The sequence below is a fragment of the Grampus griseus genome (assembly GCF_964374135.1).
Source record: "Grampus griseus genome assembly, chromosome: 11".
NCBI classification, from domain to species: Eukaryota; Metazoa; Chordata; class Mammalia; order Artiodactyla; family Delphinidae; genus Grampus; species Grampus griseus.
Genome location: NC_139005.1, coordinates 58,440,227 through 58,466,243, shown reverse-complemented (window position 1 = coordinate 58,466,243; position 26,017 = coordinate 58,440,227). Strand labels below are relative to the sequence as shown.

General features: G+C 36.1%; 1 protein-coding gene across 1 annotated transcript in view; it reads right to left on the bottom strand.

The window, feature by feature from the left end:
* Positions 1-17,505: 17,505 nt before the first annotated feature.
* Positions 17,506-26,017, bottom strand: part of TRHDE (thyrotropin releasing hormone degrading enzyme) — a gene marked incomplete at its 5' end in the record, with an annotated part of 396,110 nt that continues 387,598 nt past the window's right edge. Inside the window, one exon of the mRNA XM_082666960.1 lies at positions 17,506-18,052. Coding sequence (XP_082523086.1) covers positions 17,909-18,052 — 144 coding nt within the window. The 3' untranslated portion in view covers positions 17,506-17,908. The remainder of the gene's footprint in view (positions 18,053-26,017) is intronic.

Genomic DNA, 26,017 nt, shown 5'->3' with positions numbered 1-26,017 from the left:
TGGTACAAGCATTTTGGAGTTGCACTGTAGCTTACGTTCACAGTGCATTGACAGAAGAGGAGGGGAAAGGCCTGGAGGTAACATTTCATGCATTCTTAGAGATAAGAATTGAGCATCTGCTAGAAGCAAATCTCCATGCCAGATGCTCCAGAGATACACAGGCATAGCCTGTAAGGAGCTTATACTTATAATAGAGGGAATAAAACCAGTGCACAGATCATAATGTTATGACAAATTATAATATAAGAGAGAATATTACAAATACTCTAGGAAGGGTATAAAAACTAACTTTTTCAGAAATTCCAAAGACAGAGAAAGAGCATTGGTTTTCCAGGGTAATGAGAATAACTTCACGGTGTTTGAATGGAACAGTGTTTCTCAAACTTCTGCATTCATAAAATATGCCTGGGGAGCTTGTTAAAATTTAGATTTCTGGACCATCCCTAGAGATTCTGATTTATACAATCAGTCTGCATTTCTAACTAGCACCCTGGATGATTTAGATGAAAATGGCTCAAGAACCGTGCTTTACAAACACATGGTTAGAGCCTTAAAAGATAAATAGCATTGAGAAGGCAGTGATGAAAGGAGAAGGAATTCAGATTAAAGGAATGCTAGAATAAATGAGGAGATAGAAAGGTTTGATGTATTATCTGATCTCTATGGGGGGGGGGGCTTTGGAATCCCTTTCCCCACCCCAATTAGCTTATTAAAATAACAATCATTTCCATGAGCAGTTCTAGAAAATGGAGAAACTTGGAGGTCAGCAATAGAACACATTTAATATCACTACCCCTAAATTAACCCTGAATTGCCTAAAAGTTGATGGAAGAGTATGTAAAATATTAATAAGAGGCCGTCACATTGCCAGGTGAGCTCATTTAAACAGCTACAGAACTCCCAAGGGAAGGGCATCTCAGGGAACTTGAAAGGAGATTGAGTGAGGTGATGCACTCCTGTTGGAACAGCACACAGGAACTGGTTTTCTGTGGGCCGGCTCTAACTGCCCTATTTTGCTGGAGCCAGCTGGCTCAACTTGTCCCTCCAATCAATGGGCAGTTTTCATAAACATGCACTGATGATTGGCATAGCGGGCAGAGGGTGGGGAAGTCAACTAGTTTTCTCCTGTGTCCCGCTGCAAGTGATTGGGAGTTCCCTATGTCCTGTATCTTTGGACATAAGCTCAGATTCCTTTATTTACATTTTACTCTCACTCTCATCCCCGCTTTGCATATTATTTATCCTCACACAACAGAAAATGTTGGAGAAAATGTTGGTTCACAAACTGGAGAGTTCTCCGGCTGAAATCTGAAACTGGTCCCTGTACACATAGGGCAAGGAGAGACTGAAGAAAGAGACAGACTACTCGAGAAAAAGCCATGGAACTTATTGACGAGGTTTATCTTGGGTGGCTGCAAGATGAGCAGGTCTCCACAACCGCCTGCCAGAATCTTAAAATTTTATATAGACATTTATATAACTTAACTGGATTAAGTCATGTATCCAGTCCAGATGGTCTCAACAACACCTTACGCTTTCAAGGCTGCATCCTTAGAACGGCTCCTAGTTTGGGAATGAGAGGCTGAACATACATTTTAAGGAAGGGGAGGGAGGGAGGAGCCTTCAGTTGTCTGGGTCCAGCTCAAAGGTGTCATGTCCTATTGATGACCTCTTCCTCCAAAAGAGGAACCTAGCACTCCTTATCTGTGTCGGCCTATGGCTAAAGCAGCAGAGGTGGGGCTAGAACTCAAGGAAAAACATTGTATAGTTGGTAAACATCTAGCCTCCACCAGATGAGAACTTTCTAAGTGCCCATCATCACAAAAAGCTTACAAAAGAATCAGGAACACTGGTTAAAATGTGGTATATGGTAAGAAATGAGAACCAAGGAATAAATTATATGCCAAAGGCAAACTGAAAAATCTTGAATTAAGGCAAAGGACTTTTTCAACAGGCCAAAGGGAATCATTGCACATAATTCAAATTGGTCTGTAGGAAGTTTGAACTGTATGCAAAGCATGGAGAAACTGACTAAAGGCAAAACAAACATAGGAAACTCTAAACAGATTCACAGAGTTAGGATTATTCTTATATAGTCAGCCCCCTAAAGCATGCGGTGTTGACCTATGGAAGAAATTCAATTACAGCATTCATTCCAATTTGTTTCTTAACGAGCTTTCATGTAACGTCCAAAACATAAGCCCAGAGGATTTATTATTGAACACTGTAGAAGAAAAATACAATTTTAATCAGTTAAATTATATAAATAATTGAAAAAATCATGAAATGGAAATTTAAGGGATTATACATGCATTTGTTTATTTTCCTTCCTTCTATATACTTCCATCACCAACAATCTTAAGAAGCCATTTGTTCTATATCTTAGGTTCTTCCCATAATAATTGCTATTTCTGAAAAAGTCATCAAAATAGAAATTGTTTGTTTTCATCAGATAATCTTCTCTAACTTGGGTGGATAAAAAGGATGAACAGGAGAGATCTTCAAGGTTGTATTTAACTTTTCCCTATGTCATTAAATATTCACTTTACCCTCCTCCCCACCCCCAAGTCTTAATTTTTCTCTCATTGAAACCACAGAATGATCAGTAATCTTCCCCAACTCCACAGACTTCACAGTCTTTCCTAAAAGTTCAGTCCATATCCAGCTTTCCCTTTTCTTAAAAGTAACCTAAAATATGTATTATGTTTTCCTATATTCTTTTATGATATTCTGTTTTATCCATAATTGTCATTTGTCCAATCGCAAAAATTTCTTCTAGGCAAAGACCTATGCGTTACATTACTTTAATGCCAGCCTAGTATCTAATATAGGTTTGAGTGCACAGTAGGTCAATAAAAATTCACCATTCATTAGCTCCATAGTGATTGTAGCTTAGACTTTTATCAGTTAGTAACATATGAAGCATAGCGGTGGCATGTGAGTCAGACAATAATGTAATTCACCTTCATCTCCATTTCCTACTAAAATATCAAGGAATAAAAGCTTGACACAATTTTCCCAGTCCAATCCATGATCTTACAAGGAATTTCAAAGACATAAATGGCACCATTTTCTGGGATAGATTCACTTTCTGTGGTAATAAGTTAATACTGCGAATATTTTCTATAAGAAGATAATTTGAGAAGGCAGCATGCATGCAAACTCAAGTGTATGTGACGTTCATAGATTACGAAAAATATGCTGTGTTTTTACAAATTTAACTTTAGCAGTGAACAAAAATCTCTTTAAAAAATATAGACACTTTTATTTTTGTTTGTTTGTTTGTTTGTTTTTTCGGTACGCGGGCCTCTCACTGTTGTGGCCTCTCCTGCTGCGGAGCACAGGCTCCGGACGCGCAGGCTCAGCGGCCATGGCTCACGGGCCCAGCCGCTCCGCGGCATGTGGGATCTTCCCGGACCGGGGCACGAACCCGTATCTCTTGCATCAGCAGGTGGACTCTCAACCACTTGCACCACCAGGGAAGCCCTATAGACACTTTTTTTAAAAAAAATTATACTTCTTGGTTAGTTCAGCTCTTCAACTAAAATTTCTTCCTTGTGCATTTTGCAACTTTTTGGCAGGTTTATTGTTGAAAAGCCAAGGTACATTCATAATTGCACCACAGTAACATGTATTTATCATTGGCAAACGTTCCACACTATAAATGAATTACTGTAATAGATGTGTTATGAAATAGCATCTTAGTATCCTTCTGTTCTTCTATTTTCTCTACCAAGAGGGTCAAAGTAGATCACAAGTGTTCCTCTAAAGTGATATTTTTGAACAAATTCAAAGAATGGAGTGAGCTTTCAAGCTTTAGTTTTGCAATACTTTAAAATGATCAGCACTTTTTATTCTAGTTATGCCTCTAAATCCCCCAAACACTTCTTGCTGTGTGCCTATCCTGGAAAGTCATTGGTTTCTATACTGGCACTTAGGCTGTTCTCAATCAAGAAAATGTGATTGAGAACTTACTATATTTGAAGTTGCTGTCAAGAAATTTTAAAAAATCATCTCCATCCTTGAAGAATGTATAATCTCATTGTGAGATAAAATACATTGATATAAAATATCAAAGAAGTGTGAAATGGATGGTGTAGTCAGTAAGAACTATATACACTAAAAAGAGAATCTGTTCCAGAGGAGAGAGATTTCAAAATGACCCCAAAAATGTAGCTGTGAATACATCAATGCCTAATATAGATTATAAGATTTCCAGTTGATTTTATTCAGGTGTGTTTGAAAATGAGCGAGAAAAACATCTACCCTACACCACTTTATAAAGCTTTAGCAAGATATTAGAGTAAAAATATTTATCGGCTCTATGGTATGTTGGTAGCTGCCGTTTTAATGTTTCTGAGGTAGGTAAAGTGGAGTTGTCAGAAACATAGGAGCGTAGGGTTCTGTAACCATCTTATTTTAACAACTTTAATGACCTCTGAAGAAGGCAGTGCATTGTCTATAAGCAGAGTTCTCCCCAAACAAGTCCCACATAAACATAGACTAACCAAGGGATCTACACGTCTAAGTGAGAAAGTGCTGGTTAGTATCAGATCTGCTGGCAGAATGATAACTGGGAAAAAAAAACAACACACAGTCTCATTTCATGATTTAAATGAAGACAAGATGTCACCCTATACATACATAGAGAAAAGTTATAATGGATAACAATATCAGAATCCCAAAATTCTCACATAACAAAATTTAACAAGAACCAAAATATTAATTTGACTTAGGTACAAAAAAGTAGCCAATATTTAACTGAGATTTCTCTTAGCAGTATGCAAACTTTGGACCTTTAAAAAACTAAGAGCTATGTAGATCAAGCGGATCTTTATAAGAAAACTACATATTTAGGCATTACTAGAAGTACAGTAATTAAAGCATGGCAAGAGATATTTTGCTCTATTTTTGCAATTTGGCCAATCTGTACAAGGTTTGTATTACAAAATCAAACCTCTCAAATGATGATAAATATTATGGTAAGTGTCCATAGTCAAAGCAAATAAAATATTTGCACATGAAAGTCAGACAGAGCATTTCATTTCATTCAAGTTTTTTTTCAAGTAATTGAGAATGACGAGAAACTTAACACATGGGAACTCTTATTTTAAAATGAATTTGTGACAAAACAAGCAAACGTCCATTTATCACCTCTAACATTAGAGTTCCTGTGTTTTATTACCAGAAAGGGCAGCTTGATTTTTTCCAGTTTCATTTAGCCAAAGTTAGGTTTTAGTATTTCATTTTGGTATTTCAACTACTCAAGAGAACACCCAGATATGAGTATCTATGTACCCAGATATCTACTGAATCTTATTTGATGGCTCTAGAAATGCACACACTTTCTATTGAACCTAAAGTAATAAAATCACAGTTTAATCTAAATCTCTCCTCTAAGTCACCAGGCATTTTCTCATATGCAACAAGATGAGAACTTCCAAACTAGAAAATTGAATAATTTGAGTCTAAATGATTGGAAAATGATTTGAATATGTAGTATGGGACTATAATTTCACTTTTTAAATGTGGAAATACGCTTGGTTAGAAGTTCTGTCATCTGCTCTCAAGTCTCCTCACTCTTCTCCTTCATCCAAAACACACACACACACACACACACACACACACACACACACACACACTTCAAACAGCTCAACACTAGTCAATTCTTGCTCTTACTTTGTAATTTGAACAGAATTAAAATTAATATTTATTTTGGAACCTGTGTTTATTATATGAAACATTCCATTTATTTTACTCAATTTTTTTCACTCACACATCACTGGAAAATATTTAGGTGATCCAAGTACCAGAATAACTGTTATTTGTGTAATATATTCACGACATACTTAACTGTAGTCCTTTAGGCACCTGCTGCATTTTGCATATTCTCTGTCTTCTGAAGTCCACCCCCATCTTAAATATAGCAAGCCTACTTTCCAGTCCTACTTTCTAATCCCTTTTTGGTGCTAAATTTTGCTGTATGTCCACCTAGTAATGTTACATCGAAGCCATTCCTGTTAAGCTTTAGCTTTAGGACTTCTACATAGATCTTTGCTAATTAAGCAGTTCCCTCTTATAGTTTACCCAGCAGGCAGTTGTTGAAGTTCTGAGGTAGACCTGAATTTTCATAAGTGTCTCAGTGAAGTTCGTCATTGTGCAAATTATAATCCTAATAACTTAATAAAAACCTACTAACTTGGAAGATCTTACTCTACAACAAAATTTCTTTTCCCCATGAAAAATGGGTTCAATATGAAATCGTATGGAGATAACAGCCTACAGGGTAAATGATGGAGAATGAAAAAAATAGCAAAAGCAGGATAGAGGGGATTCAAGACTTTCTTTGGCCACATATGGCTCAAGAGTTCTCCAATCAAATTATTCACCCTCTACCAGCTTGCTAAAATGTTCCAGAGGTGACAATGTTTCTAGTTCCCTTTTTAGTGAAAAAAATGAATTGCTTGTATTCTGAAATCTGTAATTAGCTAGATAATTCAGGAAAGGAAAACAAATTTCAGCAACCCAAGGGAAGCCAGGAACTAAAGGATTGACGAATGAGCACAATGGCTCAAGAGCATACCTAAGCAGAATCAATCTACCCAGATGCCCTTTGGGTCTTATTTGACAATCTCAAGAACAAGTCACTTTCTATTATGCACACTGATATAGAAAGAGCTCCAAACTTTCACTATTCTCTTTTCCGTGTCAAGTGAAAATAAGTGCCTGCTGCCGAAAAAGCCGAAAAAGCCTCAGTGTTCAGCTGGCAGGTTGCAATGAGAAAGAGAAAGAGAAGGGAGAGTAAAAGAAACTGGAAAAGAACTAGAAAAAAGAATATTTCAGAGGATAACAGTTTATAATAATGGCTTATGATGTGTTTATCTCCCTGATGTAACGATTTTAACCCATGTATCAGGCCTGAGCTCCAATTTCAGGCATTTGCAAAATGGGCAGCAGAAAAAAAAATTGTTCTATTCAGCAGAGCAAAGGTGCAGTCATTTGCTGGAACGTCCTGCCAATTTCAAAGCAAAATAAAAGTTGAAAAATTGTTGTTGCTGATAATGGTAGATATGGATATAGTCACAAGACTACAGAGACTCAATAAGACTATAGAGAAAATGATGTAAGACAAAGTGGGTGACAGGAGAATGTCAATGTCAGAATAGAGGGAAAATGAGGCATCTAGGTGGATGGCAGGGAAACAGCTTCCTGTGCTGTGTCAGTGACGTGTTATAGCCCTAAGGTCAGTTGTTCAAGCCTCCTATTAGCCTTTCACAATTAAGCTAACTGAAAACACATTTTGCATTTCTATATTCAAAGAATATTAAACAGCAGTAAGAAATTCTTAGATGTCTAAAAATACAGGTACTTTCAGTAACATTCTGTAACTATTGCTTACGCTATGTAATGTTCAATTTGGTATGTGCTGCTCAGAGGTTCTTGACCATGATGGTTGTGTATTAGAATCATTCTGGGAGCTTTAAAAATTGCTGATGCAGATACCTCATGCCAGAGAGTCTTCTTTAATTGAAGTGTGGCCCAGGCAAAAGTATGTTTGAAAAGCTATTTCAGTTGAGTCTAATGTAAAGTCAGGGCAGAGAACCACTGTGCCTACCCAATGTTTCTTAAAGTGTGGTCTAGATGGATGGCCTCTAGTGTAGATGGAACCAACTACTGTCCTTGTTCAAAATGCAGACAACCGTATCCCAGCCAACACTTACTAAGACAGAATCGCTAGAGTTGGGGGCCAGGCAGAATTGTTTTCTTAATAAGCTCCCTCATGATTGTTAGAGGGAATTCTTGTCATTGTGCCTGTATAATTTAATGTCATTTGACAGCCTCTTCAAATGATGGTAGACATGCTCTACTGCCCCAATTTATATTTTGCAATAGCCATTTTCTGATTTATGTGATTGTTCTGCAGAGAACAATCATTTGACAAAGAAATAAATAGACTATATGGGTATAGATATAGATACCATATATACATGTATATATGATATCTATATATGAGATATGTACATACATATGCATCTATATATCTCCAGTATACGTGGACACTGGCCATAATCCTAATAGGAGTATTCTTGATTCTGGCTTGGAAGGCTGTCCATTTCTTATTCCCATGTTCATGGCGGAGGAGAATTTCCTACAGCTGAATAAAGTATCATGGGTAAGGCTCAAATGGGTGGCTATGCAGAGTCAAGTCTAATGTTCTCTGAACAATCCTTAGAAACAGAAAAACCCAGAGACATTGAAAAACTATACTTTGAGTACTACTTATGCACCCTGATTATATATATTTTATAGTTCTGTTGTTATTGAAAACTGTTCTTGAAATTCAGGGAACTTGACAGTCTATAGAACGTGGAAACCTATTAAAAAGCAATCTGAGGGCTTCCCTGGTGGCGCAGTGGTTGAGAGTCCGCCTGCTGATGCGGGGGACACGGGTTCGTGCCCCAGTCCGGGAAGATCCCACATGCCGCGGAGCGGCTGGGCCCGTGCACCGTGGCCGCTGAGCCTGCGCATCCGGTGCCTGTGCTCTGCAACGGGAGAGGCCACAGCAGTGAGAGGCCCGCATACCGCAAAAAAAAAAAAAAAGCAATCTGAAAATGCATTTCAGGTGAAATCACTTTTCCCAAAGTGCAGATCATTTCATTTATTCTAAAGGCATATAATTAGAAAGGAGACTGAATTGGTATTTTTTTCCTCCTTACAGTATAGCACAAATACGTACTTCTTTATTCTAGCTTCAGCATGTGTATAGTTTTGAAAAAGTCCTCGTCAAAAAAGAAAGTGGGGCTTCCCTGGTGGCGCAGTGGTTGAGAGTCCATCTACCGATGCAGGGGACACGGGTTCATGTCCCGGTCCGGGAAGATCCCACATGCCGCGGAGCGGCTGGGCCCGTGAGCCATGGCCGCTGAGCCTGCGCGTCTGGAGCCTGTGCTCCGCAACGGGAGAGGCCACAACAGTGAGAGGCCCCTGTGCCGCAAAAAAAACCAAAACAAACAAACAAACAAAAAAAAAAAAGTGATTTTTTTTTTCATGGACCTCTACAATGTGTCTACTCAGAATTTTAAAAATCGGTTCTCAAGTAAAAACAGAAGCATAATTTTAAAAAGCAGAAGATATTATTTATCTTGGCCTTATCTGAACATGTCAGAAAATTAAGACAGTGATGAATTACACATTACTGTACAAAATTTTATTATCAGAGGCAAAATTCAAATTTGTTCTGCTTAAAATACAGAAGACAAATTTTCTCACTTAGAAAAATCCATTTCGTCAGTGCTTGATTATAGTGGAATAAAAACTTCATGTTGAACACATACTAATTGAATTTTTACTGAATAATTTTAAAGGCATACCATAGAAAACATTAACCTGCTAAACTAACACAAAGTTATTTGGCTAATGCTTTAGTAATCATATTTACTAAAAGAACAGTTACTTTTTTATTCCTAAATCATAAGATATTAGAAATGAAAAAAAGTGCTTCCATTTGGCATATTTTAAATAAGTCTGTTCATTTGGAGAATGGCTCTAGGAAAATAAACTTTGTTGCTGAATAAATTCAAGTTCATTAGAAATAGTCCACATAATATTTTTAAAAGATTATCTGATGAATTCAGTGGTGTCCGGAAAGCCAATTATGAAAGCCCAAAGGCAGAATTTCTCTTCTTGCTTCAAGTAAGTGGACAGTGCACAAGCTTCATAGTTCTACTGTGTTTTAGTTTTATAGTTTTGGTCTGTTTTAAAAAACTATCAAAATGTAAAGGGACTAAAATACAGCAAAGATAAATGGCAAGTATATTCATATATGGCAATGCACAGGTAGCATTTAAAAAATAATGTGAGGTTACTATTATACAATATTTTAAAGGGTAGAAATACAGCATTCACTTGAAACATTTTTTGTACTTAAGTGACAGATAATAAACCTTTTAAAAATGAAACTTAGTAGCAAAAAATTAATAATGAATGTTTTCACCCAATAGGTCATAAGTTATGTGAAAGTGGGAACAGAATAGTGAACAAGAGCAAAAGTAATATTGTGAATCTTGTCGGGGTTAAAAGGACAGTGACTGAATGATTAACTTAGAAAGTAAACAAAGCTACAGTAATCAAGACAGTATGGTACTGGCACAAAAACAGAAATATAGATCAATGGTACAGGACAGAAAGCCCAGAGGTAAACCCACGCACATATAGTCACCTAATTTACGACAAAGGAGGCAAGAACATACAATGCAGAAAAGACAGCCTCTTCAATAAGTGGTGCTGGGAAAACTGGACAGCTACATGTAAAAGAATGGAATTAGAACACTAGCTAACACCATACACAAAAGTAAACTCAAAATGGTTTAAAGACCTAAATGTAAGAATGAACACTATAAAACTCTTAGAGGAAAACATAGGAAAAACACTCTTTGACATAAACCACAGCAAGATCTTTTTTGATCTGCCTCCTAGAGTAATGAAAATAAAAACAAAAATAAACAAATGGCACCTAATTAAACCTAAAAGCTTTTGCACAGCAAAGTAAACCATAAACAAGATGAAAAGACATCCCTCAGAATGGGAGAAAATATTTGCAAATGAAACAATGGACAAAAGATTAATCTCCAAAATATACAAACAGCTCATGGAGCTCAATATCAAAAAAACAAACAACCCAATTAACAAATGGGCAGAAGACCTAAAGTCATTTCACCAAAGAAGACATACAGATGCCAAGAGGCACACAGAAAGCTGCTAAACATCACTAATTACTAGAGAAATGCAAATCAAAACTACAATGAAGTATCACCTCACACTGGTCAGAATGGCCATTATCAAAAAATCTAGAAACAGTAAATGCTGGAAAGGGTGTGGTGAAAAGGGAACCCTCCTGCACTGTTGGTGGGAATATAAATTTATACAACCACTATGGAGAACAGTATGGCGGTTCCTTAAAAAACTAAAAATAGAAGTACCATATGACCCAGCAATCCCACTACTGGGCATATACCCTGAGAAAACCATAATTCAAAAAGAGTCATGTACCACAATGTCCATTGCAGCACTATTTACAATAGCCAGGATATGGAAGCAACCTAATGCCCATCAACAGATGAATGGCTAAAGAAGATGTGGCATATCTATACAATGGAATATTACTCAGCCATAAAAAGAAACGAAATTGAGTTATTTGTAGTGAGGTGGATGGACCTAGGGTCTATCATACAGAGTGAAGTAAGTCAGAAAGAGAAAAACAAATACTGTATGCTAACGCATATACGTGGAATCTAAAAAAAAAAAGGTACGATATACCTAGTGGCAGGGCAGGAATAAAGACGTAGACATAGAGAATGGACTTGGGGACATGGGGGGAGGGGGAAGCTGGGGCAAAGTGAGAGTAGCATCGACATATACACTACCAAATGTAAAATAGATAGCTAATGGGAAGCAGCCACATAGCACAGGGAGATCAGCTTGGTGTTTTGCAATGACCTAGAGGGGTGGGATAGGGAGGGTGGGAAGGAAGCTCAAGAGGGAGGAGATATGGTCATATATGTATGCATACGGTTGATTCACATTGTTGTACGACAGAAACTAACACAGCATTGTGAAGCAATTATACTCCAAATAAGATGTATTAAGAAAAAAGAAAGTAAATACACTGCACATTCAAGGCAGATGTTCTTAACTCTACTGTAATATTTGCTATAAAACATTTCACTCTTTCAATTACTTACATGACATAATAAAAATGTATGCGATTAGAACCAAGTTGACCTGTGCAGAGGTAGGTCAAAGTAGTTACTGTAACTACACAGAGGAGGCCAATGGAAAATGTAACTTAAAGTAAATTAAGGAGCTGCGGTCCATCCATATGGTTCTAAGCAGAAAGAGAGAAATATTTCTCTGACCTCATCGCTAAGCAAAAAGAAAGTTCTGGCTAAACTAATAGGTCTCCTCCATATGCAGGGTAGAGATTTTTTATCTTTTGGTCCACTGGTGAAGAGCTTTGCAATCCATCTTCTCTTTTCCCTTATTTTTCATGGCTTGTTGGCTGGACTATCTCTTAATTACTTGTAACAGCTTAAAACCCACTACACAACACATTAATGTAAAACACTTTGATGAAAATTTTTATAGGCCATATGAAGTAACCTTGTTAAGAAATGAGTAGTAAACCAAAATGTACTAATTAACATTTTTCTCAAATTAGCCAATGACAATGAAAAAGTAAGCTAAGTATCTATTCAGATATTCTATAGAGACTGGTCTGTATGGATAATCCTTATGTTTTCAGGCATGTAGGAGGCAGATAAAGGACTAATTTAAACCGTATAAGGCTTGCGTTTGCAGGTTTTTGAATTCTCGCCAAAACCTACCACCAGTTACACAAGCTCATTACAACTCTTAGCTTCTGTCTCCTCACTGGTGATTTGGAACTGATGGTATTTCACAGGGTTATTAAATGAGATGATACCTACACAATGCCCAGCATTTAGGAGGCACTCAAGTTTTTGTACTTTCCCGATATTATAACTCATTTAACTAACACAGCACAAAAAATTAATTCTGATTAAAATGAAGAATGGGTCTTTCTTTTTTCTTAATGGATTGGTACATGAACTGGGAATGTGCAAAAGATAAACATCTTTAATGTACTATCCTTAAAGTACTAAATATTCAACATAAAATCCTGTAAAGTGTTATGTTTTCAAAATCTGGGTAAAATTATACTGCCTACCAGTAGGGCTATTTGTGAAAAATCTATTTTAAAAATAAAATTCATATACAGTATACATAAAATTAGAACATATATTTTCACCAACTGTTTATTTTTAATATTTAAGACAATTTTTTCTAGACTTTGAAGTAAAATTTCATAGAATAAAATCGAAATAAAAGCTACTAAAGTACACTTTTTTTTTCCTGAACATAAACAATGCATATTAAACAAAATACTAAAAAATAAAAAAAAAAAATACTGGGTTAGCCAAAAAGTTCGTTCAGGTTTTTCAAGCTTATGGAAAAACCCGAACGAACTTTTTGGCCAGCCCAATATTTTAATTTAAAAAAGACCTTATTAAGTCAAAGCAATCGAACTGAAAGTTACTCTTATGTAATTAAATTTTGGAATTCCAGGATATTTTGCAATAACATTTTCATACTCAAAAGTTCACATATACTATTTTGAACAAATACATTATTGCCTAGTACTGTATAAGAATTGTTGAACCTGTTTTTAAAAACATATGATTAACTTAAAATTAACACATTGTGAATATACAAACAGTATGCTAAAACCATTTTAGAAAACTTCAGCTACTTTTACATAAGGAGGTTAAACATTTTTCCACAACTTACCGATATTATTAAAATGCTCAACTTTTCTTAAAGATAAATTCTATTCTAATTTATATTCCAACTATAAAAGTTTAAACTATGTGGTTTTATTATACTTTCTAAATGTTACACAATTAAGTGCTGTGAAACAAACAGTGAGAATTATCCTGAAGTGCGACAAATGTTTTGAGAATGAGTATACAAAAATAATGCCTAATATTATCTATACCTAAAAATTATTTAGTTCCTTTTTTGTAGTATGTAATTATCTTTCATGTTGCCTTATTGGTTCATTATTTCTCTATGTTTGTTTCATTTATTGTGATGTAAATTCCTTTAAGCCTTGTTCATCCCTTCCTTTCCTCTCAAAAAGTGCTTTGTGAAATAAAAGGTGCTCAATAAATATGTTTAATTAAATTCTGTCAGTACATAATTAGCAGTGCCAAATGATAATAATTCAGCTATGGTCTCTGATAAAGGAAAAAAAACAGGTGTAGGAATCCTAATTTACCATTATATGAGCTTTCTCTTTCATAAAGTATATGTGATTACTTCATGGGTATATTGAGGAGAATAATTAAACTATTTTAGGTTTCTGACTTCTTAGAAAATATTCCTTAAAATTTAATAGCCAATAGATTTGAATTAAATATATTATTGTAAACTTCTTTAGGAATCCCTTTACTGCATCTGATATAGTACTACAGTTGCACGAAAATGGTTTTTGCATAACTTAGTCTGCACAGATTTATAAACAACATTTTACTGAATATTACCTTCACTGATATAAATGGACATCATTTTATCTGTGGTCTGACCATCTGTTACTACAAAGTGTATCAGAGAAATCTGTGTGGAAAATAAAACAAATTGTCAGTATTTTAAGGTCATATTTAAATAATGTTCACCAAAATATTTAAAAAAAGAAAACTATTATCAATGGGCTGTATTTTTTGTCCCAATATTTGGGTATTTACGCTGACCAAAGTGAATGCTAATTAACATTTCTTCCGGTTGTTGACATTATGCAAACTAGAAACACAGACTTTTAAAAATAATTGTAACTATTGTAGATATATTTAATCAGTATTTTGATATTGCTTCTGGTATTTGGAAAATCTCCAATTAATGCAACTGATAGAGGTATTTCAAACATGTCTTTCTATTTTAGTTGTAGGAAGGTTTTCTTGAAGATCTCAAGTTATTAATTGTTCCCAAAACAACAATCATGTTATTTTTTTTTTTTTAGCTGTACGCGTGCCTCTCACTGTTGTGACCTCGGTTCCTGTTGCGGAGCACAGGTTCCAGACGCACAGGCTCAGCGGCCATGGCTCACGGGCCCAGCCGCTCTGCAGCATGTGGGATCTTCCCAGACCGGGGCACGAACCCGTGTCTCCTAGCATCAGCAGGCGGACTCTCAACCACTGTGCCACCAGGTAAGACCAATCATGTAATTTCCGGGGCACGAACCCGTGTCTCCTAGCATCAGCAGGCGGACTCTCAACCACTGTGCCACCAGGTAAGCCCAATCATGTAATTTTAAAAAGTTCATGTTGCTATTCTGAGTCTCAGTTTTCTCATCAGACTGTTAGGGCTAATATAATTTATTATGTTTTTGACAGGAATCAAACGGAACAGCATATGTAAAAGTTCTCTGAAAATTAAATGCGGTTTATAAATATATGGTTTAATCTTAGGAACCTTGTAAGATTTTACTGGTATAATATTTGTAAGTTGCACTATCAAAAAAATCTCAGTCCTATGATATAATTATCCTAGAAATAATGTAAACGAAAGTGAGTTTAACTCCCAGGTAAAATCCATGTTATTGAAACTGAAGAATAAACCTAGCATTGTAGATATTAAACTTAGAGGTTGTGCTTGCATATGTAAAAACACTTTAAAGATTATAGGAATATTTTAAGGGAAAATGTGTAAAAATGGGGAAAACTTTTTATTTACAGGTTACCTAGAGATATTTAGTGCTTCAGAATATTTACTAAATATTCAGTAAATATTTAGTCCTTCCTAATTGAAACCAAGTTTTGCTGTTGTACATATAATGGCACAGTAATTTTTTAAGCCTAGATTTTGGACACTTTCAACTATTTGTTATTTCATGCATGTATATGATTTGTAAAACAGACAAAGAAGAGAAAAAAGATAAAAACTCTATGTAGAAAATAGAATTTTATAACTTAACTACATTTTACAGAATATTCCAGGAGATGTCATTGGTCATTTTATTATTTTGAAAATATTACTTATTTAAACAACTAAAAAATGTTAATGCCTGATATAATCTTCAACATTGGAAAGGATAAATTATTGAAAAATATGTAGAACAAAACTTCCATCTCAATGCTATTGATACCACTATACTGTTGAACAAGTATTATATGAGGTATTGAACATTGCACATAATTATACACTTAGGATTTGACATCATAGCTAAACCAGTTGTTCAAGGCCACTAAAATACTGAAAGAAGATTAAGATTATTAACAGTGCAGAGGAAAAAAGAACTATAAAATCCCTTCTAACTCATAGCTGGAAATGGTGATTTCATTCAAAAGAATGTCACAACTATTAAGAGTTTTCAGTAATTCATGACATAAAACAAGACATCCACCTCTAATTTTTTATCTTTTCTATTACATGAATCCAATGGTGATACAGTACGTGTTTTGAACCTGCATGACAGTGTGATCTTTATTATTGTTATGTTTCAGAACTTACCCCTTAAGGGTTTCACACATGTTTGAAATTATATTAAATTTCATCACTTCAGATAGGTGGCATGACCTTTAGATTTTATACTAAGCATTACTCTGTGTTAACAACACATAGAGTATCTAAAATTAATATATTAATTGAAGGGCTGAAAAATTTAGGTATGAGTAATAGGTATTAATTGCTAAAAAGATAAAATTCAACCTTAGGTGATACTTGTTCTATGGATTATTAAATTGTTCCTCTTTACTACAAACCTATAATAAATCTATGGCTCCAGTTTCTAAAATACCTACTTTTTTCCCCCAATGTTCAGTGACTATTAGAGTTAGAACGTTTCCTTCAATGATTTGCAAGAAGATGTAGAGGAGCGGAAAACCTCAGGAAAACATAAAGTGGTCCACAAACATTTGGCTTATGTACAGTTAGTTATATCTGCATTTCATAATGGTAAACTTAAAATATGTTCATTTTTGAGCATCTAAGCAACGTTTGGAGAGCTGGCCTACTGTGTGAGAATACCATTTAAAACACTTGTGTTCCATAATACAGCCAGGGAAAGACTATTCAAAATTCCCAGGTAGAACAGAGCTGTCAATACTAAAGGAAAAGCTTTGCTCAAGAAAAGAAACTTTTCATCTTGACAAATGGCACACCTGGCATCAAAAGTCATAAGAATCCATTTGAGGTATGGTCGCTTAATGGAAGATTAGATTCACACAGACACAAAGATCAACACACAGGAAGAGTTTTTAACTCTCTGCACCACCCAACATGAGATGGAGAAACAAGATGGAAAAGAAACACTTTCTCAGCACTGATAATCATTAAGTATACATAACTGTTTTATCCAATAGGAAGCTGGACCAAAATGATGACAGAATCTATATTTACGATGTGAGGTTGCCACTTAGGAAAATTAGCAGAGCGTTTGTACATAAATTTTGTTTAAATTCATTTTTATGTACAGAATAGACCATTCAGGAAGTAGATGAAAAAATCTATAACAGTTGAGAAATTTAGGAAATTGTCAGGAAGGATAGTGTTGAGATAAATTCTTTGAAGCCTTTCCAAAGTTTGCGTAAGTTTATAAAAAGAGATAAATTTTCTTTGAGCTGAACAGAGTCTGCACAAATGCAGTGTACAACATACTATATACATATGGGGCCTCCCTATGTACATATACATATGCATACACTACCTATATGCGTTTTTTAACGTATACACAGCTTTAACTCAAAGAAAATGAGTTAGCAGTACAATAATCATTGAAAGACAATCCAAGTGCTGAAATAAGTGACACCAGTCACTTAAAGGGCTATTTCACTTCTCACATTGCCCAGGACTAAGAATATAATTCCCTGTTTTAGTTTTTCTTTCATTGCATCACTGACTGTCACAGATAATCTTTGTGCTTTTGCATAATGTTAATCCCGATGTAACATATATTCGCATACAACATTGGACATTTTAAATAAGCATGCTAGAACACAGGCAGGGCCATACAACCATGCACAAAATATTCTGAATATGTTTTTTCCATACTGACTGCAACGTCAACATGCACCACTATCATATTTGGTCCTGTACAGTGAGGAATGTATAGCTGAAGCAGTCATGGCTAGTTGCACTTGCAAGAGTTTCTTTAGAGAAGAACACCCAGTAGAGAAACAAAACAGAATGAATGAAACAAAAAAAATCCCCCAAAACCAAAAATTAAAAAAAAAAATTTCCTCCCACACGTTAACACTGAAAATCTGGCCATTTTCCTCATTCCACACAAAGCAGGTCTTCTCACAAAATTCTGAGTCAAATTGTTTTTAAGAGACACACATTAGTGTCTCAGAGCTTTTCCTAACCATTGGAAAAGCTCATCTTGATAAAGCATTTTCCAGCGTACATTGGCTTCGACAGTTTCCACGGCTCTTGAGAAAGAGGCAGCAGCTACTCCATCATAGCTCTTCATGAAGTTCCTTAGCTGGAAATAGAAATATTAAAATAGTAAATAGACAGCATAAGGAATATGGTCAATAATACTCTAATAAGTTCCTATGGGGGCAGACGGTTACTAGACTTATCATAGTGATCATTTCATAATGTATGCAAATGTCAAACCATTATATAGTATACCTGAAACTAACATAATATTGTATTTATACTATGTTTCAATAAAAAATATAATTAAAAAATAGTAAATACACATGTCTTCAAAACAACTCATGTCCAACACATATAAACAAGAATCTATTTGAAGAAAAGTGTCACAGTCACTACAGAAGGTATATTTAATATGTGGAGTGAGCTTAGTAATGAAATGGAATAAAACACATTGTGTCCTCTAGGTGTAATGTAATTTCTTTTGGAACTGAAAGGAAAAAAAGAATGGACATTACAGTTTAAGTAGCTTCAAATTCAGCTTCTTGTTTCATAAATAAATATTAAAATAGACATATTTAATTTGTCTTTTCATAATAGGTTGATGGGATTGTGGTAAAGACTAGTTCTAATTACAAAGCTATCTAATGTAATAAATAGCCTTAAAATGAATATGAGGATTAAAGTTAACTTTTTGTGCTTAGAGAGAAAATTATTCATATTCTCTAAATAAATAGTATGAGTGCCTGACACTATCTTTGATAGCAAAGAAATATCAAAATTATTGGGCAGTGGAAAAAAAAGTAATGATGCTATGAAAACTGGATGATAAATGACACTGCAATCACCTGAGCAACTAGATTTAGAAAGAATGAAGGAGGAATGTCAATTCATTTAGCTAGAGAATTTGAGCTTTAATTAAAAAGTTAAAATTTTTAAATGTTTTGTCATGATTTTATGGATAGATTTTCTCTAGAGAGTCCACATACACTAGGAATGCTCAAGGATTTTATTTCAAGATTAAATACTAGCAGATTTTCTCTCTGTTTGATATGTTTTAAGAAACTGTCAACCAACCAACAATTGCAATGCTAATAGACAAATGTGAAAAATCAACTTGCAACACAGAAGTGTTATACTGTGTAATTAGTGTGGGGTGTGATTCATCACATGGTGGGCACCACATGGAGAATATGCCAGGAGAGAAATGTCATCAAGCTTGACTCAGGGATAGGGAGATACGGGGGCAGGGGAGTCATTAAAATGGAGTTAATTATACCTTTCTGAATTCATCTAGAAATTGGTTCATGGGTAGCTTGGTTTGTTTATGACAGTATTACTTTGATTACATGATACTGATGGTTTTTTTCAAAGTTTATCCTCTACTTTCCTACAAAACCTGGTGCCCTGCAGCATTAGCAGTGGATAACTATATCTCAGAGCTATGTTCTTTATAAGACTTCAAATTCACTATGCTTTAATAACATACAAAATATTCAACGTATTATGTAACAAAGATTTATCAGTGCTATCCTTAAAACTGATCTGACACCTGACCAGATTTACACATACAAAAGAAAGAGGATGAAGGGAAAGACTAGAATTTATTGAAACCTTCAATATTCTAGGCACTGTGCCACACACGTATACCTGTGACATGTACACATAGATAAAAAGGAAGTCTAATGAAAGCATTTGAATCATATTTTTAAACTTAACTGACTCATCCAGTGATTCGTTTGTATTTATATATTTATGTTCAGATTCATTCAATCTATATTCCTAAAGCAACAAATAGTACATTTTGATCTATATTTTGAATTTTGCATTTTATTACAAAAATATGTACATTACAGTGTACATTTGTAATTACATCTGTGTATTACAGTGGCGTTATTTACATAATATAGGTCAATCAGGAAAACAAATTACATCTACTTCTTTTATTTTTTTATTATTATTTTATTTTATTTTATTTTATTTTTAACATCTTTATTGGAGTATAATTGCTTTACAATGGTATGTTAGTTTCAGCTTCACAACAAAATGAGTCAGTTATATATATACATATGTTCCCATATCTCTTCCCGCTTGCATCTCCCTCCCTCCCACCCTCCCTATCCCACCCCTCCAGGCGGTCACAAAGCACCAAGCTGATCTCCCTGTGCTATGCGGGTGCTTCCCACTAGCTATCTACCTTACGTTTGGTAGTGTATATATGTCCATGCCTCTCTCTCGCTTTGTCACCGTTTACCCTTCCCCCTCCCCATAGCCTCAAGTCCATTCTCTAGTAAGTCTGTGTCTTTATTCCTGTTTCACCCCTAGGTTTTTCATGACATTTTTTTTCTTAAATTCCATATATATGTGTTAGCATACGGTATTTGTCTCTCTTTCTGACTTCACTCTGTATGACAGACTCTAGGTCTATCCACCTCATTACAAATAGCTCAATTTTGTTTCTTTTTATGGCTGAGTAATATTCCATTGTATATATGTGCCACATCTTCTTTATCCATTCATCCGATGATGGGCACTTAGGTTGTTTCCATCTCTGGGCTATTGTAAATAGAGCTGCAATGAACATTTTGGTCCATGACTCTTTTTAATTTTCTCAGGGTATATGCCCAGTAGTGGGATTGCTGGGTCATATGGTAGTTCTATTTGTAGTTTTTTAAGGAACCTCCATACTGTTCTCCACAGTGGCTGTATCAATTTACATTCCCACCAACAGTGCAAGAGGGTTCCCTTTTCTCCACACCATCTCCAGCATTTATTGTTTGTATATTTTTTGATGATGGCCATTCTGACCGGTGTGAGATGATATCTCATTGTAGTTTTGATTTGCATTTCTCTAATGATTAGTGATGTTGAGCATTCTTTCATGTGTTTGTTGGCACTCTGTATATCTTCTTTGGAGAAATGTCTATTTAGGTCTTCTGCCCATTTTTGGATTGGGTTGTTTGTTTTTTTGTTATTAAGCTGCATGAGCTGCTTATAAATTTTGGAGATTAATCCTTTGTCAGTTGCTTCATTTGCAAATATTTTCTCCCATTCTGAAGGTTGTCTTTTGGTCTTCTTTATGGTTTCCTTTGCTGCGCAAAAGCTTTTAAGTTTCATTAGGTCCCATTTGTTTACTTTTGTTTTTATTTCCATTTCTCTAGGAGATGGGTCAAAAAGGACCTTGCTGTGATTTATGTCATAGAGTGTCCTGCCTATGTTTTCCTCTAAGAGTTTGATAGTTTCTGGCCTTACATTTAGGTCTTTAATCCATTTCCAGCTTATTTTTGCGTATGGTGTTAGGGAGTGATCTGATCTCATACTTTTACATGTAGCTGTCCAGTTTCCCCAGCACCACTTATTGAAGAGGCTGTCCTTTCTCCACTGTACATTCCTGCCTCCTTTGTCAAAGATAAGGTGACCATATGTGCGTGGGTTTATCTCTGGGCTTTCTATCCTGTTCCATTGATCTATATTTCTGTTTTTGTGCCAGTACCATACTGTCTTGATTACTGTAGCTTTGTAGTATAGTTTGAAGTCAGGAAGCCTGATTCCTCCAGCTCCGTTTTTCGTTTTCAAGATTGCTTTGGCTATTCGGGGTCTTTTGTGTTTCCATACAAACTGTGAAATTTTTTGTTCTAGTTCTGTGAAAAATGCCAGTGGTAGTTTGATAGGTATTGCATTGAATCTGTAGATTGCTTTGGGTAGTAGAGTCATTTTCACAATGTTGATTCTTCCAATCCAAGAACATGGTATATCTCTCCATCTATTTGTATCATCTTTTATTTCTTTCATAAGTGTCTTATAATTTTCTGCATACAAGTCTTTTGTCTCCTTAGGTAGGTTTATTCCTAGATATTTTATTCTTTTTGTTGCAATGGTAAATGGGAGTGTTTTCTTGATTTCACTTTCAGATTTTTCATCCTTAGTGTATAGGAATGCAAGATATTTCTGTGCATTAATTTTGTATCCTGCTACTTTACCAAATTCATTGATTAGCTCTAGTAGTTTTCTGGTAGCATCTTTAGGATTCTCTATGTATAGTATCATGTCATCTGCAAACAGTGACAGCTTTACTTCTTCTTTTCCAATTTGGATTCCTTTTATTTCCTTTTCTTCTCTGATTGCTGTGGCTAAAACTTCCAAAACTATGTTGAATAAGAGTGGTGAGAGTGGGCAACCTTGTCTTGTTCCTGATCTTAGTGGAAATGCTTTCAGTTTTTCACCATTGAGGATGATGTTGGCTGTGGGTTTGTCATATATGGCCTTTATTATGTTGAGGAAAGTTCCCTCTATGCCTACTTTCTGCAGGGTTTTTATCATAAATGGGTGTTGAATTTTGTCAAAAGCTTTCTCTGCATCTATTGAGATGATCATATGGTTTTCTCCTTCAATTTGTTAATATGGTGTATCACGTTGATTGATTTGCATATATTGAAGAATCCTTGCATTCCTGGAATAAACCCCACTTGATCATGGTGTATGATCCGTTTAATGTGCTGTTGGATTCTGTTTGCTAGTATTTTGTTGAAGATTTTTGCATCTATGTTCATCAGTGATATTGGCCTGTAGTTTTCTTTCTTTGTGACATCCTTGTCTGGTTTTGGTATCAGGGTGATGGTGGCCTCGTAGAATGAGTTGGGGAGTGTTCCTCCCTCCGCTATATTTTGGAAGAGTTTGAGAAGGATAGGTGTTAGCTCTTCTCTAAATGTTTGATAGAATTCGCCTGTAAAGCCATCTGGTCATGGGCTTTTGTTTGTTGGAAGATTTTTAATCACAGTTTCAATTTCAGTGCTTGTGGTTGGTCTGTTCATATTTTCTATTTCTTCCTGATTCAGTCTTGGCAGGTTGTGCCTTTCTAAGAATGTGTCCATTTCTTCCAGGTTGTCCATTTTATTGGCATAGAGTTGCTTGTAGTAATCTCTCATGATCTTTTGTATTTCTGCAGTGTCAGTTGTTACTTCTCCTTCTTCATTTCTAATTCTATTGATTTGAGTCTTGTCCCTTTTTTTCTTGATGAGTCTGGCTAATGGTTTATCAATTTTGTTTATCGTTTCAAAGAACCAGCTTTTAGTTTTATTGATCTTTGCTATCGTTTCCTTCATTTCTTTTTCATTTATTTCTGATCTGATTTTTATGATTTCTTTCCTTCTGCTAACTTTGGGGTTTTTTTGTTCTTCTTTCTCTAATTGCTTTAGGTGCAAGGTTAGGTTGTTTATTCGAGATGTTTCCTGTTTCTTAAGGTAGGATTGTATTGCTATAAACTTCCCTCCTAGAACTGCTTTTGATGCATCCCATAGATTTTGAGTCGCCGTGTCTCCATTGTCATTTGTTTCTAGGTATTTTTTGATTTCCTCTTTGATTTCTTCAGTGATCACTTCGTTATTAACTAGTGTATTGTTTAGCCTCCATGTGTTTGTATTTTTTACAGAACTTTTCCTGTAATTGATATCTAGTCTCATAGTGTTGTGGTCGGAAAAGATACTTGATACAATTTCAATTTTCTTAAATTTACCAAAACTTGATTTGTGACCCAAGATATGATCTATCCTGGAGAATGTTCCATGAGCACTTGAGAAAAATGTGTATTCTGTTTTTTTTGGATGGAATGTCCTATAAATATCAATTAAGTCCATCTTGTTTAATGTATCATTTAAAGCTTGTGTTTCCTTATTTATTTTCATTTTGGATGATCTGTCCATTGGTGAAAGTGGGGTGTTAAAGTCCCCTACTATGAATGTGTTACTGTTGATTTCCCCTTGTATGGCTGTTAGTATTTGCCTTATGTATTGAGGTGCTCCTATGTTGGGTGCATAAATATTTACAATTGTTATATCTTCTTCTTGGATCGATCCCTTGATCATTATATAGTGTCCTTCTTTGTCTCTTCTAATAGTCTCTGTTTTAAAGTCTATTTTGTCTGATATGAGAATTGCTACTCCAGCTTTCTTTTGGTTTCCATTTGCATGAAATACCTTTTTGCATCCCCTTACTTTCAGTCTGTATGTGTCTCTAGGTCTGAAGTGGGTCTCTTGTAGACAGCAAATATATGCATCTTGTTTTTGTATCCATTCAGCCAATCTGTGTCTTTTGGTGGGAGCATTTAGTCCATTTACATTTAAGATAATTATCGATATGTGTGTTTCCATTCCCATTTTCTTAATTGTTTTGGGTTCGTTATTGTAGGTCTTTTCCTTCTCTTGTGTTTCTTGCCTAGAGAAGTTCCTTTAGCAGTTGTTGTAGAGCTGGTTTGGTGGTGCTGAACTCCCTCAGCTTTTGCTTGTCTGTAAAGGTTTTAATGTCTCCATCAAATCTGAATGAGATCCTTGCTGGGTAGAGTAATCTTGGTTGCAGGTTTTTCTCCTTCAACACTTTCAATATGTCCTGCCACTCCCTTCTGGCTTGCAGAGTTTCTACTGAAAGATCAGCTGTTAATCTTATGGGGATTCCCTTGTGTGTTATTTGTTGTTTTTCGCTTGCTGCTTTTAATATGTTTTCTTTGTATTTAATTTTTGACAGTTTGATTAATATGTGTCTTGGCGTATTTCTCCTTGGATTTATCCTGTATGGGACTCTCTGTGCTTCCTGGACTTGATTAACTATTTCCCTTCCCATATTAGGGAAGTTTTCATCTATAATCTCTTCAAATATTTTCTCAGTCCCTTTCTTTTTCTCTTCTTCTTCTGGAACCCCTATAATTCGAATGTTGGTGTGTTTACTGTTGTCCCAGAGGTCTCTGAGACTGTCCTCAGTTCTTTTCATTCTTTTTTCTTTATTCTGCTCTGCAGTAGTTATTTCCACTATTTTATCTTCCAGGTCACTTATCCGTTCTTCTGCCTCAGTTATTCTGCTATTGATCCCATCTAGAGTATTTTTCATTTCATTTATTGTGTTGTTCATCATTGTTTGTTTCATCTTTAGTTCTTCTAGGTCCTTGTTAACTGATTCTTGCATTTTGTCTATTCTAGTTCCAAGATTTTGGATCATCTTTACTATCATTATTCTGAATTCTTTTTCAGGTAGACTGCCTATTTCCTCTTCATTTGTTAGGTCTGGTGGGTTTTTATCTTGCTCCTTCATCTGCTGTGTGTTTTTCTGTCTTTTCATTTTGCTTATCTTACTGTGTTTGGGGGTCTCCTTTTTGCAGGCTGAAGGTTCATAGTTCCTGTTGTTTTTTGTGTCTGTCCCCAGTGTCTAAGGTTGGTTCAGTGGGTTGTGTAGGCTTCCTGGTGGAGGGTACTAGTGCCTGTGTTCTGGTGGATGAGGCTGGATCTTGTCTTTCTGGTGGGTAGGTCCACGTCTGGTTGTGTGTTTTGGGGTGTCTGTAGACTTATTATGATTTTGGGCAGCCTCTCTGCTAATGGGTGGGGTTGTGTTCCTGTCTTGCTAGTTGTTTGGCATAGGATGTCCAGCACTGTAGCTTGCTGGTCGTTGAGTGAAGCTGGGTGCTGGTGTTGAGATGGAGATCTCTGGGAGATTTTCGCCGTTTGATATTATGTGCAGCTGGGAGGCCTCCTGTGGACCAGTGTCCTGAAGTTGGCTCTCCCACCTCAGAGGCACAGCACTAATTCCTGGCTGCAGCACCAAGAGCCTTTCATCCACACTGCTCCTTAATTTGGGATGATTCGTTGTTTATTCATGTATTCCACAGATGCAGGGTACATCAAGTTGATTGTGGAGCTTTAATCCGCTGCTTCTGAGGCTGCTGGGAGAGATTTCCCTTTCTCTTCTTTGTTCTCACAGCTCCCAGGGGCTCAGCTTTGGATTTGGCCCTGCCTGTGCGTGTAGGTTGCCGGAGGGCGTCTGTTCTTTGCTCAGACAGGACGGGGTTAAAGGAGCCGCTGATTCGGAGGCTCTGGCTCACTCAGACCGGGGATAGGGAGGGTCACGGAGTGCGGGGCGGGCCTGCAGCGGCAGAGGCCGGCCTGTCGTTGCTAGCCTGAGGCGTGCCGTGCGTTCTCCCGGGGGAGTTGTCCCTGGATCCCGGGACCCTGGCAGTAGCGGGCTGCACAGGCTCCCTGGAAGGGGGTGTGGATAGTGACCTGTGTTCGCACACAGGCTTCTTGGTGGC